General features: G+C 49.9%; 1 protein-coding gene across 1 annotated transcript in view; it reads right to left on the reverse strand.

Moving 5' to 3' along the window:
- Positions 1-23,813, reverse strand: part of LOC144171448 (thiol S-methyltransferase TMT1B-like) — a 65,230-nt gene that overhangs the window by 38,085 nt on the left and 3,332 nt on the right. The window contains exons 2-3 of the mRNA XM_077700977.1: positions 10,086-10,468; positions 4,602-4,751 (exon numbers count right to left, since the gene is read on the reverse strand). Of these exons, the coding sequence (XP_077557103.1) occupies positions 4,602-4,751; positions 10,086-10,460 (525 nt within the window). The 5' untranslated portion in view covers positions 10,461-10,468. The remainder of the gene's footprint in view (positions 1-4,601; positions 4,752-10,085; positions 10,469-23,813) is intronic.

Below are 23,813 nucleotides of genomic sequence, written 5' to 3' on the forward strand. Positions count from 1 at the left end.
ACAGGGTCAGCAACAAGAACCGAGGCATCAAAGAAGACAACACCCAGCGCCTGGTCCAGGCGTTCATCGTGTCCCGCATCACGTACTCCGCCCCGTACCTCCAGCTAACGAAGGCGGGCCGAGAAACGCTGAACACGACGATCAGGAAATCATTCAAGCTCGCCATGGGCTTGCCCGTCCACTCGTCCACGCAAAAGTTGCTGGGCATGGGCAAGCACAATACGGCGGAAGAACTGGTGGAAGCCCACCTTTCCAACCAAAGAATATGGCTGAGCCTAACCGAGCACGGCCGGGCCGTACTGCGCAAGGTGGGATGGAAGATCCAACCGCAACCTACGACGGAAACGCTACCCCAGGAATGGAGGGATGCAATAAAGACCAAACCGCTCTCCAGGAACCTGCAGCCAGGGAGAAACGACGAGAGACGCTCCGCGAAGGCCAGAACACTAGCCCGGCAGCTGGAAGAGGACCCGAAGATGCTATACGCGGACGCCTCGCTCCCCGAACATGGAACCAGAGCGACAGCGGTCGTCACCACCATCGACACACTGGTCAACAGCGCGTCGATCAGAACGACGAACCCGTCCGAAGCCGAAGAACTGGCCGTGGACCTCGCCCTCGCACAGCCAGGAGCGAAGACCGTGGTCATGGACTCCAAGATGGCTGACGCAAGCTACCGCAAGGGAGGGGTCTCTACTGCCGCACTAGCGCTTCTGTCCAGACGCAGGCCCCCGGGACGAGCCATAGAGCTCATGTGGGTGCCGGCTCACTCGCAGGTGGAAGGCAACAAACTCACCGACCACTACACCCGAGAACTGACTAACCGGGCCGAGGACGAGCCGGGAATACCGCGCCCCGTCACGAGCTACAGAGACATTACCGAGCTATGCAGGGAAGGGATGGTGTAGGTTCCCCAGACCTCACCGGCACCTCAACAGGAACCAACAGACAATCGTACGCAGAGTACAGGCGGGGTCGCTGGCTCATCCCGTCCTCTTTCACAGAATGTACCCGGAGGAACACGATATCAAGTGCCCGTTCTGCAAGAGCGAGGAAGGCACCCTGGCACACGTCATAGCCGAGTGCACTCACCTCAAGAACCCCCCACCCCAACTTCCCCAACCCCAACCCCGGAGAGCGATGGGAGACCTTGTTGTCCAGCCCCGACCTGACGACCCAGCTCGCGCTGGCAGTCAGGGGCCAGGAGCTGCTGGATGCATATGAGACCCGCGAAGAAGGTTCCACCCCGTCTGGTGCCTGCGTGCAGTAACCATTTAATGGGCTCGATAAAAGTTGATTCTCGCTCTGTTCACTCCTGCCTTCGCAGCCAAAAGGCTACTGGCATTATTCGCCAAAAAATAAGAGGCACAATCGGTAACTGCTACTTGAAGACATAACTGGAGGCGGAAAAAAGATCTTAACTGCAGGTATTTATTCATTGACAGAGCATAATGACCTACTCTCCTCTTCACATCAACGACGAATCCCATAGATAGTACAGGGAAGTGCAATAATTCCGTGCAAAGTACTGAGCCGCTCAGAACTTCTGCAAAAGTAGATGACCAGGGAAGCTGTGAGAATAACACCACTGTGCACTACATACCGATTATCAGTATTAGACAGCACGCAACATTCTTTACAAGTAATTCCCTTATTGTTAGGTTACCAAATGCCCTTGAAGGTTACTCGGCAAGGCAAATGACGGCTGTCGCGACTATGACTATAGTATTTCGAAAGTGCCGATATGCTCATTCCTATAAGCTTCGTTTCTTGTTCCTTCTTCGTCCTACATGTGCTGCTTCCTGCCGTGCAGTGGTGCTCCCGTGATCGGCGGATGACTGTGCACGTGGTTGTGGCGTCAGCTTAAAACTTTGGTGTGTCAGATTTGCACGTGGTTTTCCCCTAGGAGGCGTCTTTGACCTTGAGTGGCATGTACGCGGCAGCTTCTCGTTCATTTTCTTCATTTTTTTGTTTTTTATTGCGTTAGCAATGGATAGCGCGCATCGGTAAAATATTTCGCCGGTGATTCGCGGACAGAGCGCGTCCGAAGGACATAGAACAAAACAGCTCGTGTGGACAAGGGTGACGTCGGTGAGGTTGGCTGCGGTGTCGCTGCGTAAGGGCCTCTGGCGGCTCGGCCGATGTGTCGAGGTCGATGTGGCGCTGGCTGGTGCACGGTTATCGTTTCTCGGCTTGTTTGGCACGGTTCGCGGATTTTTCTTGGAAACACCCCATTGCGGGCTTCTGGTGAGATTACAATCCTTGGAGACCATGAACTCGAAAATCCCCCCAAAAAATCCTTGTATACAACACAAAAAAGGGCTTCTTAGGCGCTAAAACGCCCATATAGGCCCATATAGTCAAAATAGGCAGAATAAACTATTGCTTAAAATGCTACTCATCCGTTAATTCATTCTTATATGTTAAAAAGGCTTGATAAGGACTCAAGAGAAAAATAGGGGGTTGCCTCAGGTTCCGGTCTCTACTTATAACGTGCACGGATATCACCTCTCACTACCGCCTCCTCCGTCAGAAATACCCTCCAGCCCCCCCCCCCCCCCCCCTTTCTACAACAAAACAACGCTTGCGGGGGCTCCTTCAAACTAGTACCCTAAGGTGTTGAACATGTGCGCACCTTCATCGCATCAACCCTGCTCAGTACCCATCGCCCCTATGACCGCTCTGCGGAGATTTGATTGATTGATAAGGGGTGTTTAACGCACCAACGCTTCACAGGCAATGAGGTGCGCCGTAGTGGAGGGCTCCGAATTAAGCAAGAAGAACGAGACATCTCAGCTGTCATCCGGAATGCTGCCAGATCTGCCAGAGTCTATCATCTACCCAAGAACATGGACCCGACTCACAACAAGGATAGAAGAATGGCCAGGGCAAAAGCCGTGTTAGAGCAGCATCTGAGCGTGACCGGCACCAGATTCGTAGATGCTGCAGAGTACAGCGACCGCCGATGCTTTGCAGCGGTAGTTATCGATGCAAAGACGGAAGAAATGGTGAACGCTGCTAGTATCGTTACACGAGAAGCGCAGTGTGCAGAAGAGTTGGCCATCGCCCTAGCCATCGTGGACCCAGAAACAACGACCGTGCTAAGTGACTCCAAAAGTGCAGTGAGTAACTTCGCCAAAGGCCGGATGTGCTGCGGAGCAGTGCGGTTGCTCGAATCGGTGAACACCGACGGGCGTAAGGCAGCAGTCAAGTGGTTCCCCGCTCACGCAGGGAACGATGTGTCAGAAGCGGTTTCCAACCACAACGAGACGGCGACTTCAGTGGTGCGAGGATTACCAGGCCGCGCGGCTGTAATAGATTCGTATGTAGAGTGGTGGACGGAGACAAAGAATAGGTATGATACCTGTCAATGTATCACTAAATATTACAGGAATAACAGGAGGGTGCTGGCACCACTTCACCCCGAGTTGACTAGAGAACAAGCATCCACGTTCAGACAACTACAGACGAATTCATTAATGATACCGGTCATTATGAACCATATCCAACCAGAACTCTACACGGACGGAACGTGTGTGTTGTGCAATAACTCCAGGGCAGCAACCGCCCACTTGTTATGGAATTGTGAAGTGCGACCAGGCGAAGCTTCAACCAGGACTGACCTTCCGCCGTGGTTACAAGACGCCATACGCAGTTACGACAAGGACATTCAACTCTCAGCCATCCAGCAAGTCCATAACGGCTCTCGAACGGGAGCACCGGAGAGAAAGCTGCGGGCCAACGCCCTCCCTTCGGGGGCAAGGGTGTCCAGTGAGTAGCAGCGAGTAGCGAAAGTGTTGCTTAGTAGAATGCCACCAGGATCGACTACGTCCGGGCGTAGTGGGGACACTACGTCTGTTGCCGGCGATCAATAAAGTCTCATTCAATTCAATGACCACCTGGGGATCTTTAACGTGCACCGAAATCTTGAACACACGGGCGTTTTTGCTTTTCGCCTCCATCAGAAAAGCGTCCACTGCGGCCGGGAATCGAACCCGCGTCCTTGGGCTCAGCAGCACAACGCCTTAGCCACTGAGCCACCGCGGCGGGTTCTGCGGAGATTTCTACCATCTGCCACACCATGTGGGCGTGCGCCCAAAGCCCATGTCCCATAATCCCCTTATTGATCAATGGGAGGCGGCGTTGGGCGGCCCTGATCCTCAGACCCAAAAAGCTCTGGTGGAACGTGCTGCCGAAGTCACCCAGTGGTCAGCACCCGCCCCTAAACTGAATAGTCCAAATGATGTTTATTCCTCCTCCTCCCGTACATACATGGATATATTTATCCGAGGGATTGGCCAACAATGCATATGTCAATTTGTTGCTGGACAAACTTGGAGGGCCACGGGTGTCACGTAAGGAAACTGCTCCAAGCCCGTACCCAGGTGGAAGACATTGGCAGTAGTTGGTAGCAGCACCCCACGCGCTAAGCTTGCCGATAGGTTTGCTTGCGCCTCCTGCTCGGTTGGAAGGTGTTTTGTATTTCATGCACTCGACGTCTTTGTCTAGAAATGATCAAATGCCTTTTTTTTTCTCAATACAGGAAACTCCGTCGGCTTTGCACACTTTGGTGTGATGCTGGGGTGGATGCACATTCTTACCTTCGTCAGCACACGCTTGATTTCACTCAGCAGCTTGCGACCGTCGATCGCGGAGCAGAGCACGTAGGTGAGGATGACCGCGTCGAAGTGGCCGTCAGGAAGCTCGGCCATGTCCTCGCCGTAACCGCAGATCGAGCGGACCAGTTCCACCTGAGAAGTGCCGATTTGCATACGAGCCTCGTAAACCACGTCCACTATAAACAACGCACGTACGGGAAACTTTAAATGCCGTGACTGTTTTATCTTATTTACGGCATCTTCAAGGCCGGGTTGGTTTGCTTGCAAACTTATGGATCTCAAAATAGCGGAAAGGGAACGAAACAGACGGCGCTCGTGCTGTGTGCTTTCTCGTCCGTGTCCTCGGCGCTGCTCCAAGGATGATGAAATTTTAATCTTGTCTGGAGGTCTTTGTCTGCGAAGAAACTTGCCAAAGGAAGGTGAATACTTGGGCCGAAACGCAGCAGGCTTTATACAGCAGGTGCCCACAACTAACAAACAGTCAGTTGTTGGTATGCACTTCGACCCATGTATTCGTATTTCTTGGTCCAGTTTTGGTTTATACCCAGTGCTTCAAACAAGATTTGTTGCCAACTTTTCTTAAAATTTCGAAAAACATTTGCCTAAGTGCAAAAATGAGTTAACTTATTAAATAACCAATTTAGACTACGATAAACGGTTTCAGGTTTCAATTGAATTATTTGAATTGAATTATAGTTAAAATATTCTACTTCAAATAACTACCGCTTAGAAAAAAATACAAACGGGAAGATGGAAATGTTCTTGCAAACAGCGAAGCCACATATTCGATCGGACCATTTTAGGTAGTGTTAGAAACTGCTTCGGGCATAAAAGGAAGGCCACGTGGTCAGTTATAAGTAGTGACAAAAGGGGAAGACAAAAACGGCCGCTAAAAGCACCCAGCTTTTAGAAATCACCCCCACAAGATCCGTTTACTCTGAACGTGGTTCCGTACGTCAATCATTTCCGGGAAGCTTTTCTACCTCACTAAAAACAAACTAAAGGACAACAGTGTTAAAAGATTAATCGAAGATCCATTGGTGTATCTTCAGCAATGCGTTAGCATCGCAGTCCTTAAGGATCATGTTTGCACCAGAGGGAAGTTTTATTATGTTTTCTTTTGCCATTGGGACGTAATGAGGATCGGCCCGATACGCACGACCCGCCTTCATGTCCGAAGCTGAAACTCGTTGGTCGCACGGAGTTCGCGAACCAAATCCTAATAGGTTCCACGCACGGCTTGGAACGCACGCGGAGTAGGGAAACGCGATTCTTTAAACGTTGCAGTAAGGCGCCCCGATTCATGCACGCCTTGTTGGGAATGAGCATCCCACCATTGCCTCCAAGATTGGGAATGACCTTCCCAGCGCTGCTCCCAGGTTGTGACTCGCATTCAGCTCGACACCGATGTTGGGAATCAGCCATCCCGACGCTGTCTCCGCCTGTTGGGACTGGCCCCACTCACCGCAGCCACCACTGTTGCGACTGGCCATCCGAGCGCAGCCACCGGTGTAGCGGCGTTGCCTTGCCCCGTCCGCTATCGACGCGGCGCAGAGCAGAGCGATGAAGTTCTCCAGCCGACCAAAAGTTGAACGAACATTTATATACCGTATGTACGAGGGTAAGCAAACGTGACATGGCTCGCAAAAGGCGACAGCCCCTCTCCACTCGGTGCCTCCGAAGAGACTGGTACCGAAGAATGCCGCCGGAGAATGCCGACGATACGTTATCCGGGCGGGTTTTTGTTATCCGGGCGGAAGGTCGTTGGAGCCCCTAGAAGTTTGAATCGCTAAAATCAGGACTCTCGCTGGCTGAAGTTTGAAATCCGACGAATGGTAGCGAAGTGGGGAGTCGGCCGAGCCGCCTCGATGGGGAAGGGGAGGGCGACGCACACGCCGTCTCCGCGACCTCGCTTCCAGGCGAGTAGCGACAGGCCTGTGGCGGGTCATTCACACGAGGCAGGATTCGGCCGCGCCGCCGCGACTGAAAACGAGAGGCGACGCTGCGGCGGGACAAGTCTGGGCAAGTTTTTGGACGAGGCGTGAGTCAGCCCCGCTGTCGGCGCGTCGCCCCGTGCAACGAATTTGGGCCGGCCACTCTGGCACAACAGCACCCCCGCCGCCAGACAATGCGCCATAAAGACGAGCTGCCTCCACGTGGCTCGGATGCTGGGCGCGCTCGTTCGCTAGGCTCATCCAGGTTCACCACCAGTGCTCCAGGAAAAGGGCGGCTCCACCCCGCTCCTTTCTCGAACAGGTACCACCTTCCCGGTCCGGATCACAGGTACTTCGCCGTGCTGCCCAGGTGTCTCGACCAACTTCGCGCGGCACTTCCGGTCTGGTTTCTCAACACCGGCAGCTCCTCGTTCTGCAGCTTGCAAAGAACCGACCGACAACAGGCAACACCCAGCGCAAGTAAGCACCCTCTGTCCTCCGTCAGAACACCAGACTCCAAAAAAACGTGATCATGTCTCCTAGCTAGGTGTCTATCCCCAATTTGGGCCCTCTACACCAAGAGACCCATGCGGGATGCAAAACTCTTAGAAGAAGAACTCACACTATGTGTGAAAGATAACACACGATCAGAAATGATGATACCTAAAGTTGATTACACGAAATCACGCGGTGCGGAAATAATCAACTGAGGCAGCAAATTAGGGCAATAATTTTTCTCCCATATTCCTGCTACGCTAAAAGGGCAAGTTTTAATGCGGTTGTTTTTCTTTGCCTGAACTTGGACCCCAATATCGGTTTTTCTTATTACAGGGCGGAAAGTACCACGAGCCTCGAAGCATTGTACCTCCGGCAAGGTCGTCCCGTTCCGGCCAAAATCATTCCGGCGGGCGGAACGCTTGGCGGATGGCGGAAGGGGTTTATACGGTCTCTCCAGCACACCGAGCACTCCGGCGCCATCTTGTTGGCTGGCGGGTCCAATGACGTGCGTGCAATGCTTTTACTTTTTTTTATTAATGCGTGCTCGATTTGAAGACGTTGTGTGCTTTTGGCTTTGAGAGGCCGCGATATGGACTTACACGGACTTCAGCAGTGTGAGACCAGTCTGGAAAAAATTGGGCTATCGAGGTTTATGGTGAAACCCTGTGCATGGATCGTTTCACCTAGACGTGGCTGCAGGTACCACACTTGCTTCAGACGATGAGCCTCAAGCGTAGGCTTACATTTCACTAGAAGCGGACGACTATGCTCAAATGAACTCTCAATGTCCCAATGAGAAAACGTCGACTTGAGTTCTTGATATGTGTTTAAACCTTGACAACGCCCAGACGGTGCGAGCAGAGGGAGGCGGATGAAGCGACGCTTTCGAGTCGCTTTGTTACAAGAGCAACAAATACTCGTCTGAACCAATTTTGCGCTTGTTTCAAATGCTTAAAGTAGCAATGAAGACAAATTACATCGTTGGCTCATTAAAAAAAACTAACTAACTAACTAACTAACTGACTGACTGACTGACTGACTGACTGACTGACTGACTGACTGACTGACTGACTGACTGCTACGGCTTACTTGCACGAATGCTTTCCTCTGTGGACAGCCAATGCACTCGCCATTTGTACAAGTGCGGCACGCACACACACAGCTGGCTGGCGCCGCATCTTTTCAAAGTGCTACGAGTTGTGCCGCACCTCCGCCAGATGGCGCCACGGGTCCCGCGACCGAGAGAAGACGCAGTGAAACATCGCCCTCGCGAGGGGCATGATCAAATGCAGAGCATTTCCGGGGGCGCACGACGTTAAGTAGTTTGCCTTACGTTAATGTTGTTGCACTTGTGGCAACTGCTGACGAGAGAGCGCTCGTCAGCAGTAATTTGAATGAGCCAACGATATAAGGCGCGTTCGTAGTGTCCCATTCTGTGTCGGCCTTGTGGCGCAGTGGGTAGAGCACCATGTACATTGCGTTCCGCCCGCAGGGTCGAGGGATCGAAACCGGGCGCCGGATAGTATTTTTTTTTATAGTAGGGACAACGACGGTGCGGACTACGGACGTCAACGCGGGTGACATCGTGAGTTACTGAAATGCTCTGCATTTAAAAGCTGCTCTCGAAGAGGCGAAACGCAAGACACTGGAACACCCGGCACCCAATACCGGGTGTCCCGGCATTGGGTGCTGCAAGACACCCGACACCCAATACCATCAGGTATTGGAGGGCATATAAACCCCGGGCCTACCACCAACGCTTCCTCCTCTTACCAGCAGTGGGTGGCCTGCTTGAAAAGTCCGGATCCTGGGACCCAGCGCATACTGGCGAACAGGGTCTGGACTTCCAGCTAAGGCGAGAGCATCCCGGACTAGGGACGCCCCCCCATCGGGCGGGTGCCCTGAAATGAACATTTATTCCTCCTCCTCCGTGAGCCCTCCCCTACGGCGCGCCTCATAGCCCACGTTGAACCCGTATAATTTGTATTTTCATCGAGTTATTCTTAAGCAAAGACTTCTTGGTGTCACCGATGGCGATGTCGTAACCAAAACGCACTGCAGGAAAGTCAACTTTATACAATGGGAGGATGCGTGAAGAAAAGAAGAAGAAGAAGAAATAAACAAATCCTTCCCGTTGTCAAAATAGAACCTGAGTCCCTCGTGTTATGAAGCTGACGTCTATCGGACTGCTTCATTATCAAATTCTGGTCGCTCAGCGTTTCCTTTGGGTTTTTTGCGCGGGCGTCGGCTTTGGACTTTGGCAGTTTAGACTTTGGACGAGAACGATGGTGTAACGACTACTATGGGGGGGAGCGCTCAGCTTTCTCGTGAGGATTCGTTTGCTGTCGTCTGAGTTTGGACTTTGACTCACAGGCTGCTTGCACTCTGATCTTTGACAGTTTGACATTGACTGCAGCGGCTCTGACTTAAGCACTTCGCCATTTGATTTGCGCACGCAAGAAACCATCGTCGTCGTTTGACGGAGGATAAATCCTGCCAGTACGCACTGGGTTCCCACCAAATGGAAGTTACGGGTAGGCATACACGCTCTAAATGGTTAACAACACGCCGTCGCAAACATGTTTTTCGTCATCGCTCGCAACACAACACAGAGTTCAGCACGCACCGACGGCACAGGCAGCATTCTAAGGCCGCTAGGGCCGTGAGGAGCGCTGAAGAAGGTAGATTTACTATAACTGACAATGGTATTCATGCACCGCACTCTCATCCAGGTTAATTCCCGCGATTTATGGCTCCTGCTAGCCCTTGCCCAGTGAACTTAGTTTTCTACGCGTCGTTCTGCACGTCACTTACCGCTAATACCTCACTGCCCGCTGCGTAACGACCCTCTTGCGTAGCAAGGCAACAACGCGCTCAGTGTTTGTAGTCACCGGGTGGCAGAGGACTTTAAAACATTGCCCCAATTCATGGTATCAGCGTGCTTGGACGCCTCAGCCATTGTAGCCACTACGACCAGGTTTTGCAAAGACAGACAAAAAGGGAGAGAAGGAAAGTTGCCGGGAAAACTACGCACGTTCGGGTTTTCCTTGAGGCTCGCCTGAAAGGCGTCATCGAAGTGCGCATTGGGCTCCACTTTCCAATACTGGACTGCACGGCGTACGAATGGAAGGTTGGGTCCATACGCGGCGCCGACCTCCAGGACACGTAGCGAGCGCCGCTCCCTGAGTGAGGCGTCGTGCGAGACGAGGTCGTCAAGCTGCAGCAACAGGGTGCGTCGCACTTCGTCGAAGTCTCTCTTCCAGAGGTGTTGGCACAGCGAGTAGAAGAAGACGAAGTGTGCCTCCCGGAGTGTTCGGCTAACCAGCATCAAAGGCAGGATCAGAAGGCCGGACAGGCCACCCGTCACCAGGATGCTGTAGCCCAGCAAGGATCGCACCCACGTGGACATCGCCCCACCTGTCGCAACACGGGAATGTCAGTTTCGCGGCATTAAGCGCAGCCAGTGACACTATAAGATAACACATTTTCATCCTCGGAAAGCGAGAAGGCCTCTTCGAGGGAAAAGGGAGGGGAAAAACATTTTTATTCCCCTTTACTACATAACTACTGCTTAAATAACACTAGGCCAAGGATCGGCTGCTTCCATTACATTTGATTACGAAGTGGCATTGTATCCTGCAATATTAATTCCATGACATAGGTAAAAAAGACTGCAAGAGCAGTGAATGTCGGCGCATTTTTAACAAAATTAGGCTGCAAACACACTTATTTAGCGATCTTTTATAATGCCTGAGAAAAGCATCTCAACCGTGAAACCAGGCCACGCATTTAAATTTTGCTAGCATTCGAAAAAAGTATTGTTTAACTTTGTCGTTTTTAAAGACATACGATGGGGGAAAATAATTCACCAAAGAAGTTCATGCTGTTTGTTTCGCATGCTTGAAATTATATTTTTCGCGTGATCAACCTTCTTTCAGAATTGATCCCTCTGATCACACATCTTCACACGCGTATTTCTGTCCACTGCAGAGCGAACGCCTTTCCATGGACTTCCTACCCCTACGGTCCTGCTCTGTTTGACTCCATTCTTTGCGCACCGTTTTATTATTTTATGCCTCCATCGAAATATCAGTCTTCTAGGTCCTACTTCTACTCTCGTCTCTCGATCGCCGTTCTGTTGCCCTGATGGACCACCGGTTGTCAGTTGTACACATTACATTTCCAGCCCAGCTCCATTTCTTTCCCCAAATTTCACTTAGGAACGTCTTCCACCTGAGTTTGGTCGCTAACCCAAGACGCACGTGTACAACCCTAAGTGTTACTCCAATCATTCTTCTTCTAAGGCTCACTGGGTTCACCTATCTTTCGTCGGGTTCAGTAAGTTTTCATGTTTGTGCCCCGTAAGTCATCCCCAGAACATACGCATTGGTTGTATACCTCTCTTTTTAGTGATAGAGGTAGCGTATACTGTTCATTACGCATGAATGCCTGCGGCATGCATCCTAAGCTATACTAATCCTACGCCTTATTTGTTTCTTGTGGTTTCGAACAGTACTGACAACTTGTCGAAGATTGCCGTTTGTTCATCAACCTAATCTATCTACGCTGAAGAGGAGGCTCTCTGCATGCCGGTTTAATATTACTTTCTATTTCTTCACATTTCTTAAGCAGGCTATTACTGAACTTTCTGTGTACGTTTCCCGAAGCTCAAGACTCAATGAACAAGAAAACGTCGTCCGCAAACGTCGAGTGACTCAAATATTCTAAATTTAAGCTCTTATCCCTGACACATTCCAGTCAAGCTAGCTTTCTGACCTCTGAAGAGGATGGAAATAATTTCCAAGGGATGGTGCCTCCTTATCTGACGCCCTTGCTGATCGGGAACTCCTCTTGTTAAAGACGATAGCCTTTCTTGGGCTACTTAAACGCAGATCATCATCATCGTCCTCGGCTTGGAAAGACGGCGCAACACCGAGCTGCAGAATCTACGCTCTTCTTACCAGGCCATCGACGCTGTGACCTGAACAGTCCAATTCACGCTATTCGGCAAGTCTCGTGGATCATTTTCGACCCCCGATTGTCGTATTTGACCGCTTTTACAGTGTAAACCGGCCTTCTAAAGACAGCAGTCATGCCCGACGCCTGCCAAGCCTAACAACGGAGTTCCAATTTGCTGCCATGGCAACGGCGCGATCGCCGCCGCCACCGCCACGTGCCGCCGATGCATCTCCAGCCGAAGCACGCGCTCTCTTCGCTGAAGAACCCGCTCATGTCATTGAAGACATCGACGCGAGTGACTGGGCGATCGTTACGAGGAAAGGCAAGCCAAAGATTTCCACAGCACCAATCGCAACACTGAAGACCGTCGTCATCAGAACGTCATCAGAACGCCAAAGTCCCGGCAGCTCGCTCCAAAGCAAACATCGACTGCTTGGCTGTTGTCATCTGGTCGCACCAACCAGAAGCGTGTGCAGCTCCAACAAACTCCCAACCGTGATGACTTCCCCCCACTACCCCCAGCCCAACAGAAGGCTGCAAGACCTCCTCGACCCAATCCCTGGCATCTGGAAGTTCAGGAGAAGTCAGCCCCACCACGTCCACTTCTCAAGCCGGCTACGCTTCTACCAGCGGGTGAGCCGAGCCCGTCCCTTCCCCCTCCCCCGTCCATCCCTATCTCTTACACATCTCCAAATCCCACACCAGTCATCACATCTGACAATTATTTGCAGCACATAAAATACCGGAATGACCCGATACTTTGGTATCTCGCCGAAGAAATTTCTGCCATTCGCCAAGCATTCGAGCTCATGTACACTCTCCTTAGTAATAGTATACAGGATGACGAACGCATGGAATTCCTCACCTATTCACTCAAACGTCCCCGTCCACGTACATCCACCGAAGAAGCTGCTGCATCCTCTTCCAACCCTCCCGAGAAGCGGGCTAACGTAGCTTAACGATGGCAGACAACAATAACACCCACATTGTACAGTGTAACTGTAGAAACCTTAACACCAATCGAACCCTCTTAATCCAATGGCTCTTGACTTTGCCTTCGCAGCCTCACGTCATTCTCATACAGGAATCGTGTGCTCTTAAAGGTATTCCTGGCTACCGTACCCTACATGCGGCCTACGGCAGCGATAGTGCCCCATTAGTTAGCCCATACAATCGCCGGGATCTTCGATTTGAGGTCATAGATGTCCCCTCCCGTCTTGAGCGGTATCTCACTGCGTTTACTATGTACCCTGAACACTCTCGCCCGTTGTCTATCCTAAATTTTTATAATCCCCCTAAGGAGTACACACTTTTCAAACCACTTATTCACTTTAGTTCAAGGTTGTATCGCGACTGCGACTTCATTACAGGTGGGGACTTTAATGCCCTACACGTTATTTGGGGTTACCCACGCACCTTACGACCTGGCCGCATACTCAACGACACCTTAAACGAAGCTCAAATAACAGTTTATAACAACTCCGATTCCATTACTAGCGAGTGTCACAAACATCAACAGTCGACCATGCCAGACCTCACGGCAGGCCGGTGAGCACGAGATATCACCTGGAACGTTACAGATGTAAGACTACTAAGCGATCACTACATTATTCAAATCACTATCCCTACCTGTATGCGATCGCCTAAACGTAAAATTTTACTCACAAACTGGAAAATCTTCCGCGATATTCGCGACAGCTGTCAATGAATGGGAATCTCAAGAACTGGACTAAGGCAATCAAACAGGCCCATAAACAAGCCACGCACGATTGTTTCACTTCAGCCCCATCAGACAACCCAGACCCTTATCTTGTCCGGATCTGGAAGAGAAGAACACGACTCTTGCGCGCCCGTCGCACCTGACCAAATAATAGTCGGCTAGCCGAGTGCATCTCTGAATAAACGGAACATGCTAAAGAGCATTGTGCTACACTGGCCAGGAATCAATGGAATGAAATTTGTAACGCCATCAACGGCAGCCTAAATCAGAAAAAACCTCGCAAAGAAAGAGCGAAATTGCAAACATCCCCCTCGCGAGGGGCACGATCAAATGCAGAGCATTTCTGCGGGGGGGGGGGGGGCGCCTGCAAGTCGTATGGATTACGTATTGGTTGTTGTTGTTGTAATTGTTGTCTTCCAGCGTAGACATTGTCGATGAAGTCGATGGTGAAACGTGCCGTGAACCCCCTGCCGCGGCTATGACGCAACGTGGAGCGGCTATGACGCAACTTGGCGCGGCTATGACGGAACACAATCCAACACAATCCACTTTAATCTAATCCAATCCAAATCCAAGCCAATCCAATCGAATCCAATCCAATGCCCCTCGCGAGAGAGTGTTATAGCGCCGAAATCGCCACCACGCGGACGCGTGATGCTGACGTCACGATCACGCCACAGATGTTAGCGACCGCAGCGCGCTTAAACGACATATGTGGTTTAAGCGCGAACCGACCGCGGCGAGAGAGCGCGATGCGAGCGCCCCACCTGTTCTTGCGCGCGAACCTAACGCGGCGAGAGAGGGTGTTGCGCACGTCCCTACCTGTTGTGCGCCCGAACCGAACGCGGCGAGAGAGGGCGTTGCGAGCGGAGAGAAGGCGAGGAGGACGCGGGGGAGAGGGCGCACCTCTGGCCGACGGTTGAATGAGTCAAGGATATAAGGCACGTTCGTAACCTTCCGTTCTGTGTCGGCTTTGTGGCTCAGTTGGTAGAGTACCGTGCACCTTGCGTTCCGCCCGCAGAGTCGTAGGATCGAAACCTGGCGCCGGCAAGTATTTATATAGTGTAGGGGCACGGCCGCTCGTTTCCATCGAGCGGCCGTGGTAGGGGGAGCGATGCGGACGCGGACTACGGACGCCAACGCGGGTGACATCGTGAGTTACTGAAATGCTCTGCATTTAAAAGAACCTGGCACCTACTTAGAAAGCTCCTTGGGCCTCCTCCGGCTCCTGTTCCCACTCTCGAGTAGCATCATTCCCTGCTGGGATCGGACGCCTTGGCAAACCAGCTCCGCGACCTTTATATTCCTCCACCCCTACCTAGCCTTTATCCTCCCTACTTGGGCGCCTCCAATGCAGAACTCGATGAGCCGTTCACGCTTTGGGATCTCGAGTGGGCGTTAGAACAAATAAAGCGGAAGTCGGCCCCAGGTGAGGATCAGATTACGTATACACTTATACTAAACCTATCCGACAAGGACAAGGAACACCTTCTGGACATTAAAAACTCCCACTGTGAAGAAGGCACTCTCCCGTCATCTTGGAAGCAGTCCCTTATAACGCTACTATTTAATTAAACCAGGCAAAAAATCTTGTGCCCTTGAAAATCTCCGGCCAATCTCTCTAACCACTTGCCTGGGAAAGACCATGGAAAGGATGGTTCTCAATCGACTTGAGGCCTAGTTTGAGTCCACGGATTTCTTTCCCTCTCAACAAATTGGTATCCGCAAGGGTGTGTCTACCCAAGACCTCTTTTTCCTCCTAGCTCACGATTTTGACCCTCCTCCTCCTTCCCAGATACAGGCCATAGTCACCCTGAATGTCCGCATAGCCTCGATAACCTTGCCCGTGATAGTCTTCTAAATATACTTGCCTCTACCGGCTGTGGGCTACGGTTACATCGCTGCATTTCGGCGCGACCGCACGGCCAAGTTCCGCCTTCCTGATTCGGTCTCCGATCCTTTTCCTATCACTCGTGGTACTACACAGGGTGCTATTCTATCATCCACCCCGTTTAACGTCGGAATGGCGCCCCTGTCTCGTATTCTAGCATTGATCCCGAACCTCAAACATACATTCTACGCGGACGACCTTACTCTTTGGTGCTCATCTGGGTCCCCTGGGTCAGTGCAGGACACCTTGCAGCAAAGTATTGATGCAGTCACTAGGTATCTCGACACAGTAGGCCTGTCTCCCGCACCTAAAAAGTCCTAATTGCTGCTCATTGCGAAAAATCGCTATTAGCGCCGACACAACCACCTCATCAGTCTCACAATGGTAGGTCACCCCATCCCTCGCGTAATATCCTGCCGAATTCTCGGACTTCACATCCATGAGTCATCTAATCAGGCTAATGTGGCTACAACAGTTAAATTTTGCCACCAGCTTACGCATCTAGTGCGCAGCATTGTCAACAAGCACGTGGGGCTACATGAGGGTCAAGTTAGGCAGCTCGTACATGCATTAGCTCTAAGTAAGATTCTTTATAAAATTACATATCTCTCTCTGACTTGTCACTAAAGACATCAGATTGAGGTTGCGCTTCATATACTGTATACGACCGCCCTCAACGTACCCGTTAATACGTCCACTCAGCGCCTATACTTTACGGGGCTGTTCTTGCCCCTGGGAGATCTTATACAACAACATAAAGACCGGCAAATGGCGCGTCTTTCTAGCAAAACAAGGACACTGGATCCTTCACCAAGCTGCCCTCAAACCTATTGACCTCCCTATCATCACCCCTCCCGCACCACTCCCAGATAACCTCAGGATAGCTCCCATCCCAAAAAACGTTGCAGCTGATACCAATCCAGGGAGACGATGTGCTCGCGTTGTCAATCATGTCCATCCGATTGATTCTACGATCGTCTACACGGATGCATCACGGACGCATGTCGGAGCAGCCGCCTATTCCATCGCAAGTGACAATGAAGTAGTCACACACACCCTTGGTCCTTTCGCTAATCCCCCACTTATAGCGACTCTAGAGACCCTCCCAATAATCACCAGTATTCAGGACCTCTCCTTAGCACCCCCTAACCCCTCAGGGTATACCATATACACTGATTCGACGCAAGCTATTCGCGTCATTCACATGGGTAGGATTCCTGAAGAATTAAAGTATGATCTACGCAAAGCCTTAACAAAGCTACGTTCACCCGCCGCGGTGGCTCAGTGGCTAAGGCGTTGCGCTGCTGAGCACAAGGTCGCGGGTTCGATTCCCGGCCGCGGCGGCCGCTTTTCTGATGGAGGCGAAAAGCAAAAACGCCCGTGTGTGCGAGATTTCGGCGCACGTTAAAGATCCCCAGGTGGTCAAAATTAATCCGGAGCCCTCCACTACGGCGCGCCTCATCGCCTGCGTTGCGTCGGCGCGTTAACCCCTACAATCAATCAAAACAAAGCTACGTTCCCACACTGTCCCACTGAGGTGGATTCCTGGTCACGCTGGAATCCCAGGCAATGAGGTAGGGCATAGCCTCGCCCCCGAACTTCTGCACCGGGCGCCTGGGATTCCCTGGCCTTATCCACCGACGTGGGACACTACTCTCCACTACAAACAAGAAATAAAGCTTCACTACAAGAACATCAGAGAACCTCTTCGTACACTTCCTGTTCCAGACAAAAATCTCTAACCACCCCGCAACTACGCATTCTTCGACGCATACAGTTAAATACCCTCCTTACACCTGCTCGTTCCTTTCTTTGCCGTCTCCGACACTCACCAGCATGTCCCAATTGTCCCGAACCTTACGCTAATCTAGAACACTACATTTTATCCTGCCCCATTGCAATTCAATCCCCACATTTTCCCCACCCTCCTCCTTCAACGTGGCGGACTTGGCTAGCCTCGGACCAGATCACGGACCAGTTGGCGTTGGTGAACCTGGCCCGGGACATTCTCGACACTTAATGTTGCGTTTGAATAAAGTTTTTTCCTCCTCCTCCTCCTTAAGCACAGAAATTTTGTTCTGTCTGTTTGTCTGTATGTATGTCTGTCTGTCTGCCTGCCTGCCTGCCTGCCTGCCTGCCTGTGACTCGATGCAGCCACCCAGTCAAAGTGAAACAAAATCTGCGAATACTCTTATATACTCACAGCCAAATCAAAACGTCTACGTCCGGTGTCAATTTTCATACTTGTCAACATTGTTTAACAAGGAGGAGACATTACGCAAACATAAGGCGGAGCATCAATACATTAGCGGTATTTGCAGTGTTCCTTTAATAAAACATTCATGGATGCTTGGTTTTTCGATAGCAAATAATATTCTACATCTACTGCAGAAAACCGTTGCCTGGTGTGGCCCGCGCTCCTGGCGGCATTTGAAAAATCACACGGCAACAGCAATGGAAGGTTCCACAAGATAGGTTTCACGTTCTGCTTGGAACGCACGTGGAGTAGGGCAATGCGGTTCTATAAACGTTGAAGTATGGGCCTCTTTTCACGCTCGTATACGCGGTACTGCAGCGCTGGCATCGAGGAACCCGGCCTGTAGCAGTAGAACGCGGTAAATTTAAATGGACTTTAGCTTTTTTACCTTGGGAGATCGCGACGGGAGAGGAACAGCATGAGAGGTGAGCGGGAAAACAAATGGAGGCATTTACTTGGCAAATGTCGACAAAAGACGATAGTCTTTGTCCACATTTGCAACGAAAGGAGTAGATACGCGGCCAATTTTTCTTATGAAGGATTGTCGTGCCCATACATCCAATCCTCCACTCCCTGGTGATTCGATTCTTCCATCTTTGCGGAGTTATCCACTGAACCAAATTCCTTTTCGTAATCTATAAATACCAGCGACGAAGGCTTATTGTATTCCGCGTATTTCTTGATTACCTGGTGGATAGCGTGAATACAGTCCATTGTTGAGCAACCTTTCCTAAGCCAGCTTCTTCTTTCGGTTCTTCAAATCTAAGGTGTCGTTTATGCGGTAATAAATCATAGCTGGTCTAATAGGTGCGAAAGTACGGATCCGTTTTTGGAGTTACGCTGAGATACCTTGATTTTCTTATGATGCTTCTTCTTGCTCCGCTGAGACACCTTTGTTTGCTTTTTATTTTATTTTATTTTATTTTATTTTATTTTATTTTATTTTATTTTATTTATTATCCTCACCGACTCCTAAACTGTTATTGACGAGTTCAATAATGCTTTCTCTGACCATTCTACTGTCCACCAGATTCAAGCTATGGTCAACATACCCGCTCAGAACGGCACTAAGACTCGCCTGGCGTGGATACCGGGACACATGATGAAGGGTCGTGGCAACCAGACCGCACACTCCGCGGCTGGGCAGAGCCTCCTTGTAACCCTTCCGCTAGATGTCCAATCCCTTGCTGCTGTCTCGCCCACCTCCTTTCGCCTGCAACTAGACCACGCTCGCCACGCGCGCCGATGCCGCCTAGCAACAAGCACCCCGCTTGGCTACCTCACCGGCGTCCCTTCTCAACCAAGCCCAGCCGAAGTTTTCATTATTCAGACTCTTGCCAACGATGCTCTCACTCCTCATATATCGAAATGTATTCACCCTGGGAATTAAGTCACCACCCCCACAATTGTCCGCACTGTTCAGCGACCTCTATCGCGGACCTTAACCATTTAATCTGGCACTGCGCTGCATTCTCAGACCTTCGATATATTCTCGAAAGTTCACTCTCCACTGGTTCTTCATCAGATAATCCCCCATACCATCACCCCCAATTCCTCGCCGCATCAGGCGCTTTTTCCTGAGAGCGGTCTGGCTCGAGTAGTGTGAGCCGGGGCCTACAACCCACTCGGTACCTCAAACTGGACAAGTAGATCCTCAATTGGAAGCTTGCTTCACGACCCTTGAAGATTCATAAGGGTTATTCCTCCGTCCCTGCTATTCCCATTTTCCCCCTCTGGCCAACCGGCCTTCCCTTCCCAATAAAGGACTTGACTACTACTACTTTTTATTTGCATTCGCCCAACGCGCGGACACGAGGACCGACGCTGGCCACGCCACGCCAGCCACGCGGCGTTATCCTTTTGCACACTACGCGCTTCCGCTGCGTGGCGCGTGCGTGCTCCGAAGCCCTAGCCGGCTTCAGTGTTTTCACCCGCCCCGAGAAACAGACCAGCCGGTCTGAACAAGCTTCTATGATTACGCAAGCACGTAAAATTTTCTCGACAGGTCATTAGGGCCGCACAGGCCAAAAATAATAGAAAGCTGTACGTTTAGACTTGGAAGAACACTGGTTTCCAGCAAGCTGTTTTACTTGTCATCCTGCACATGTCCTTAGTTACGCAATAATCATATCTCTCTTAGTGCCGGCCTTCAATAAAAGGCGTACTTTGATGCCCACTTTCGCTGCGACCTTCCATGTTCAGGTTGTAGCAATGCTATTTACAACCAATTCTCTGCACTTATAGGATGTTTACCTTACTTTCCTATTTTGCGAAACGCGCCACAGGGACTTCCTGTGCGGGACGGACGGGCAGAATACGCTCTGACCACGGATACAATTAGCTTCGCATTGGCATCATCGTTTCGCTTCTGTACTTTGGTTAGATCTGCGTAACTTAGTTCCATCTTGTCCCCTTTGCTTAGACAGGCTAATTTATGTTCATGATGATGTGAATTTTTTTTGTGCATAAACATGACTCGTACTACCATCATTTTTTTATTTGCTCGTAGTGTTATTTTTTTCTGCTTTTGCCTTTCTTTCCCTTCCTGAAACCCTCCTGACCTTCTAGCGCGTACTTTTAGCCCCGGAGGAAACTAAAAACAAATTTGCAATGCTTAAGCTAAGGAGCTTCAAACTGATTGTAGGGTTTAACGCGGCGACGCAACGCAGGTGATGAGGCGCGCCGTAGTGGAGGGCTCCGGATTAATTTAGACCACCTGGGGATCTTTAACGTGCGTCGAAATCTCGTACACACGGGCGTTTTTGTCTTTCACCTCCATCAGAAAAGCGGCCGCCGCGGCCGGGAATCGAACCCGCAACCTCGTGCTCATCAGCTCAACGCCTTAGCCACTGAGCCACCGCGGCGGGTCAAAGAGCTTCAAACAGCCAGCATTAAGGCCTGGTGGTGGGTATTAAATCAATGTGCACAACACAAAGTATTTTAGTCTGGTAATCAAGGAGGATAACGTACAATGATGCCACTACATGGCGCTGCACAGAGACCCCGCCATTGCACGATTCGTAGCTTTTACCGTGCTGCATCCATTTTGTGAGATGCAGTCTGGAAGATAATATGATGACGCAGATAACTGGTTTATATCATGCCGGCTAGCAGAATTTCAAGGCATGTCGTATCTTCTGTGCGACAACCCGTTAAATTTCGAACGCTCGTTCCGGGTTTCCTTTAACGCAGTGCATAACGTTAAGCCCGACGGAACCCGAAATGTAAATTAGTTACGTCCGGAGTAACTCCGATGTCTCGATTCACGTCTGACGTAACCTCAACTAAAAATTTTCAGTTACGTCCGACGTTGACGAAAGTAAAAAAATTAACATTGCGTCTGACGGAACCGGAAAGAAAAACTAAAGGTAAGTACGTCCTAGGTAACCCACGCAACCTTATTGGAATGTTCCGCGTCACGGCCGATACAGTACGTCAATACAAAAATAAGACGAATTATTGCTGTCACGGCCAATGCAGAATTGGTACACTGTTTGAAATAGCGTTTTTACCTCTATAGGGACTATCAAGACAAAATACATTTGGTGCAAAAAAAAGATGGCGGTGTCAGAATTGCAATCACGCCCACTTTTACGCAAACTACACAAACTAAACTAGCTAACAGAAAACGGATTAAATAGAGGCGACTAATTAGGACACTTTCTCGCACTACCCCTCTGACATCACGGAGTCTAGTTTGTGCGATTGTAACCGGGCCTCTAGCTCCGTTTGATCACAGCACTTAAATCATAACATGGAGTTCCTACACTGATTACCCGGCTTTGGAATTTCCGCAATGGCGTAACTTGCAAGGTTGTGAGCCAAAATTGAAACTTTACGAACATATGCAACTTTTTCTAAGAACAACATACGTCGAGGCCGGAATGTAGTTAAACGAGTTACCAAAGTCTAGTTCTTCTAAATAAAACACGGATATACTATGTTGCCTCTACGGTCCATCCACTGTGGTGGCTGAGCGGCTCAGGCGTTGTGTTTCTGAGCCCGAAGACCCGGGTTCGATCCCAGACGCGGCGGCCGTTTTTCTGATGGTAGCTTAACCGCATACGCCTTCGTTTCAAGCAATCGGCGCACATTAAAGATCCTCAGATCGTCTAAATGAATCCTAGCCCTCCACTACTGTGCGCCTGCTAGCCGAGGCGTAGCTTCGGCGCGATGAGCCCCGAAATTTGAAATTCTGAATATATTGCCTTCGGGGTCCTTGAGCATAAACTAACCAGTAGGATATCGGATTCATACGTTATGATGCTAATATACAACTTTGTGTTAACACCTGCGTAATCTGCACCGATCAGCTAGTGGTGGCAAATTCGCAAGTCCCCTTCCATTCATCATAGCCTCAAATAATTACAATCAAGGTTCTACCGACATTCCTTACAAAGACTGACACGTGCCAAACTATTTGTTTAGGAAGTGCAACTCTCTGTCCTCTATCGCACCGCATTTCGTAAAGCTACTCAGCCATGGAAATTAAATTGCAGGCGTTTGTAAAAAATTAAGCATCTACAGGATTTCCCGCTCAATATAATCCAAACGCCAGTGAATATAATCCAAGTGTCAACCAATATAATCCAGGTGCCAACCAATATAATCCAGGCGCCAAACAATATAATCCAGGACCCACGCAGTGCAGAACACATGCCAGCGCTTTGTCATTTAGTTGGCAACCACTACATATATGGGCGCAGTGTATTTTCAGCAAAGTTAGATGAACTAGGTTACGTGACCAGCTTAAGTAGACGACCAAAGAACTCCGCAATAAAACAGTCACGCGACAATCCAGCACTCTCGCCTAATTACTATACTGAATCGGAGTATGGTGTTATGGGTATGAATGATCGCATTTAAATTGCTCACTTATTCGAAATTTTAGTGGAAACTGCCAGAATGCCTAACTCTCGAAACCCAATACGGGCCCGAACGTAGGACAGGGGGCGCTGCTGGCGTCGTTCAACAGCGCCACTAACGGAATGAAATCGCGAAAATGATTGGGACATGCATTTGGTGTACGCGTGGAGAACGCGTGTTTCCGTGTTCTTTAAAGGGGCAACCTCCCGTTACCGTGATGACGTTAGTCATACGAAACTCACATTTTTTTGTCAGAAATAAGGTCCGGGCAAAACGCGTTCGGTTAAATTAATTACCTAATATAGGTACTTGATTCATTATTCGTTAGTCAATGATATGGTTAAAAGTCAAATTGATGTAACCAGGGCCTGTGAGGTATCAAATAAAACTTCTCGTTAACGGGAATCACATGGGAGAAATCAAACATTGCTTCCTGCTTATCCTCCTCAGTCCCAAGAATGCGCAAATGCAAAAATCTTTTGTAACACAGTTTTATTCGATTCATTATCTATAGAAATAAACTCAAAAAAATTACAATAGAAAAAAAGCAAACGAAAGTAATAGAATTTGATGGTACCCATTTGGGTACTCTGGGTTTCAGTGCGTGTGGAATGCAAGGACCAGTATTTTCAAAATTCTACAATGCTTCAAAAATGCTACAAAAATGCTACAACACACTTTTATTTGGTTCATTATCCATAGAAATAAGTGCAAAAAAAATTACAATAGCAAAAAAGCAAACGAAAGTAATGATATTTGATGGTACCGTTTTGGGTACTCTGTCTTCTTACCCTGTGGACGCATTGGAGCGCTCGCGTCGTTAAAAGCCGACTTTGCCGCCTGCCTCTTCAGAAATGACTTGACATATCGCCCCACCTGGGGGGACTTAGTGAAAGCAAGACATGCTTTTTGCGGGGAAACAACTTCGGCGCGGGAATTTCGAATGGGGGAAAGCTTTTTCCTTTATGGTTATGGTACCCATTTGGGTACCGCGGGACCGAGGAGGTTATAGTCATGCGATAGTCACGTGAGTCATAGATTGGGTTAAATGTCAAATTAATACCACCAG

The sequence above is a fragment of the Haemaphysalis longicornis genome, unplaced genomic scaffold, assembly GCF_048455015.1.
Source record: "Haemaphysalis longicornis isolate Haplotype H1 unplaced genomic scaffold, Haemaphysalis longicornis Haplotype H1 scaffold_1, whole genome shotgun sequence".
Taxonomy (NCBI): Eukaryota; Metazoa; Arthropoda; class Arachnida; order Ixodida; family Ixodidae; genus Haemaphysalis; species Haemaphysalis longicornis.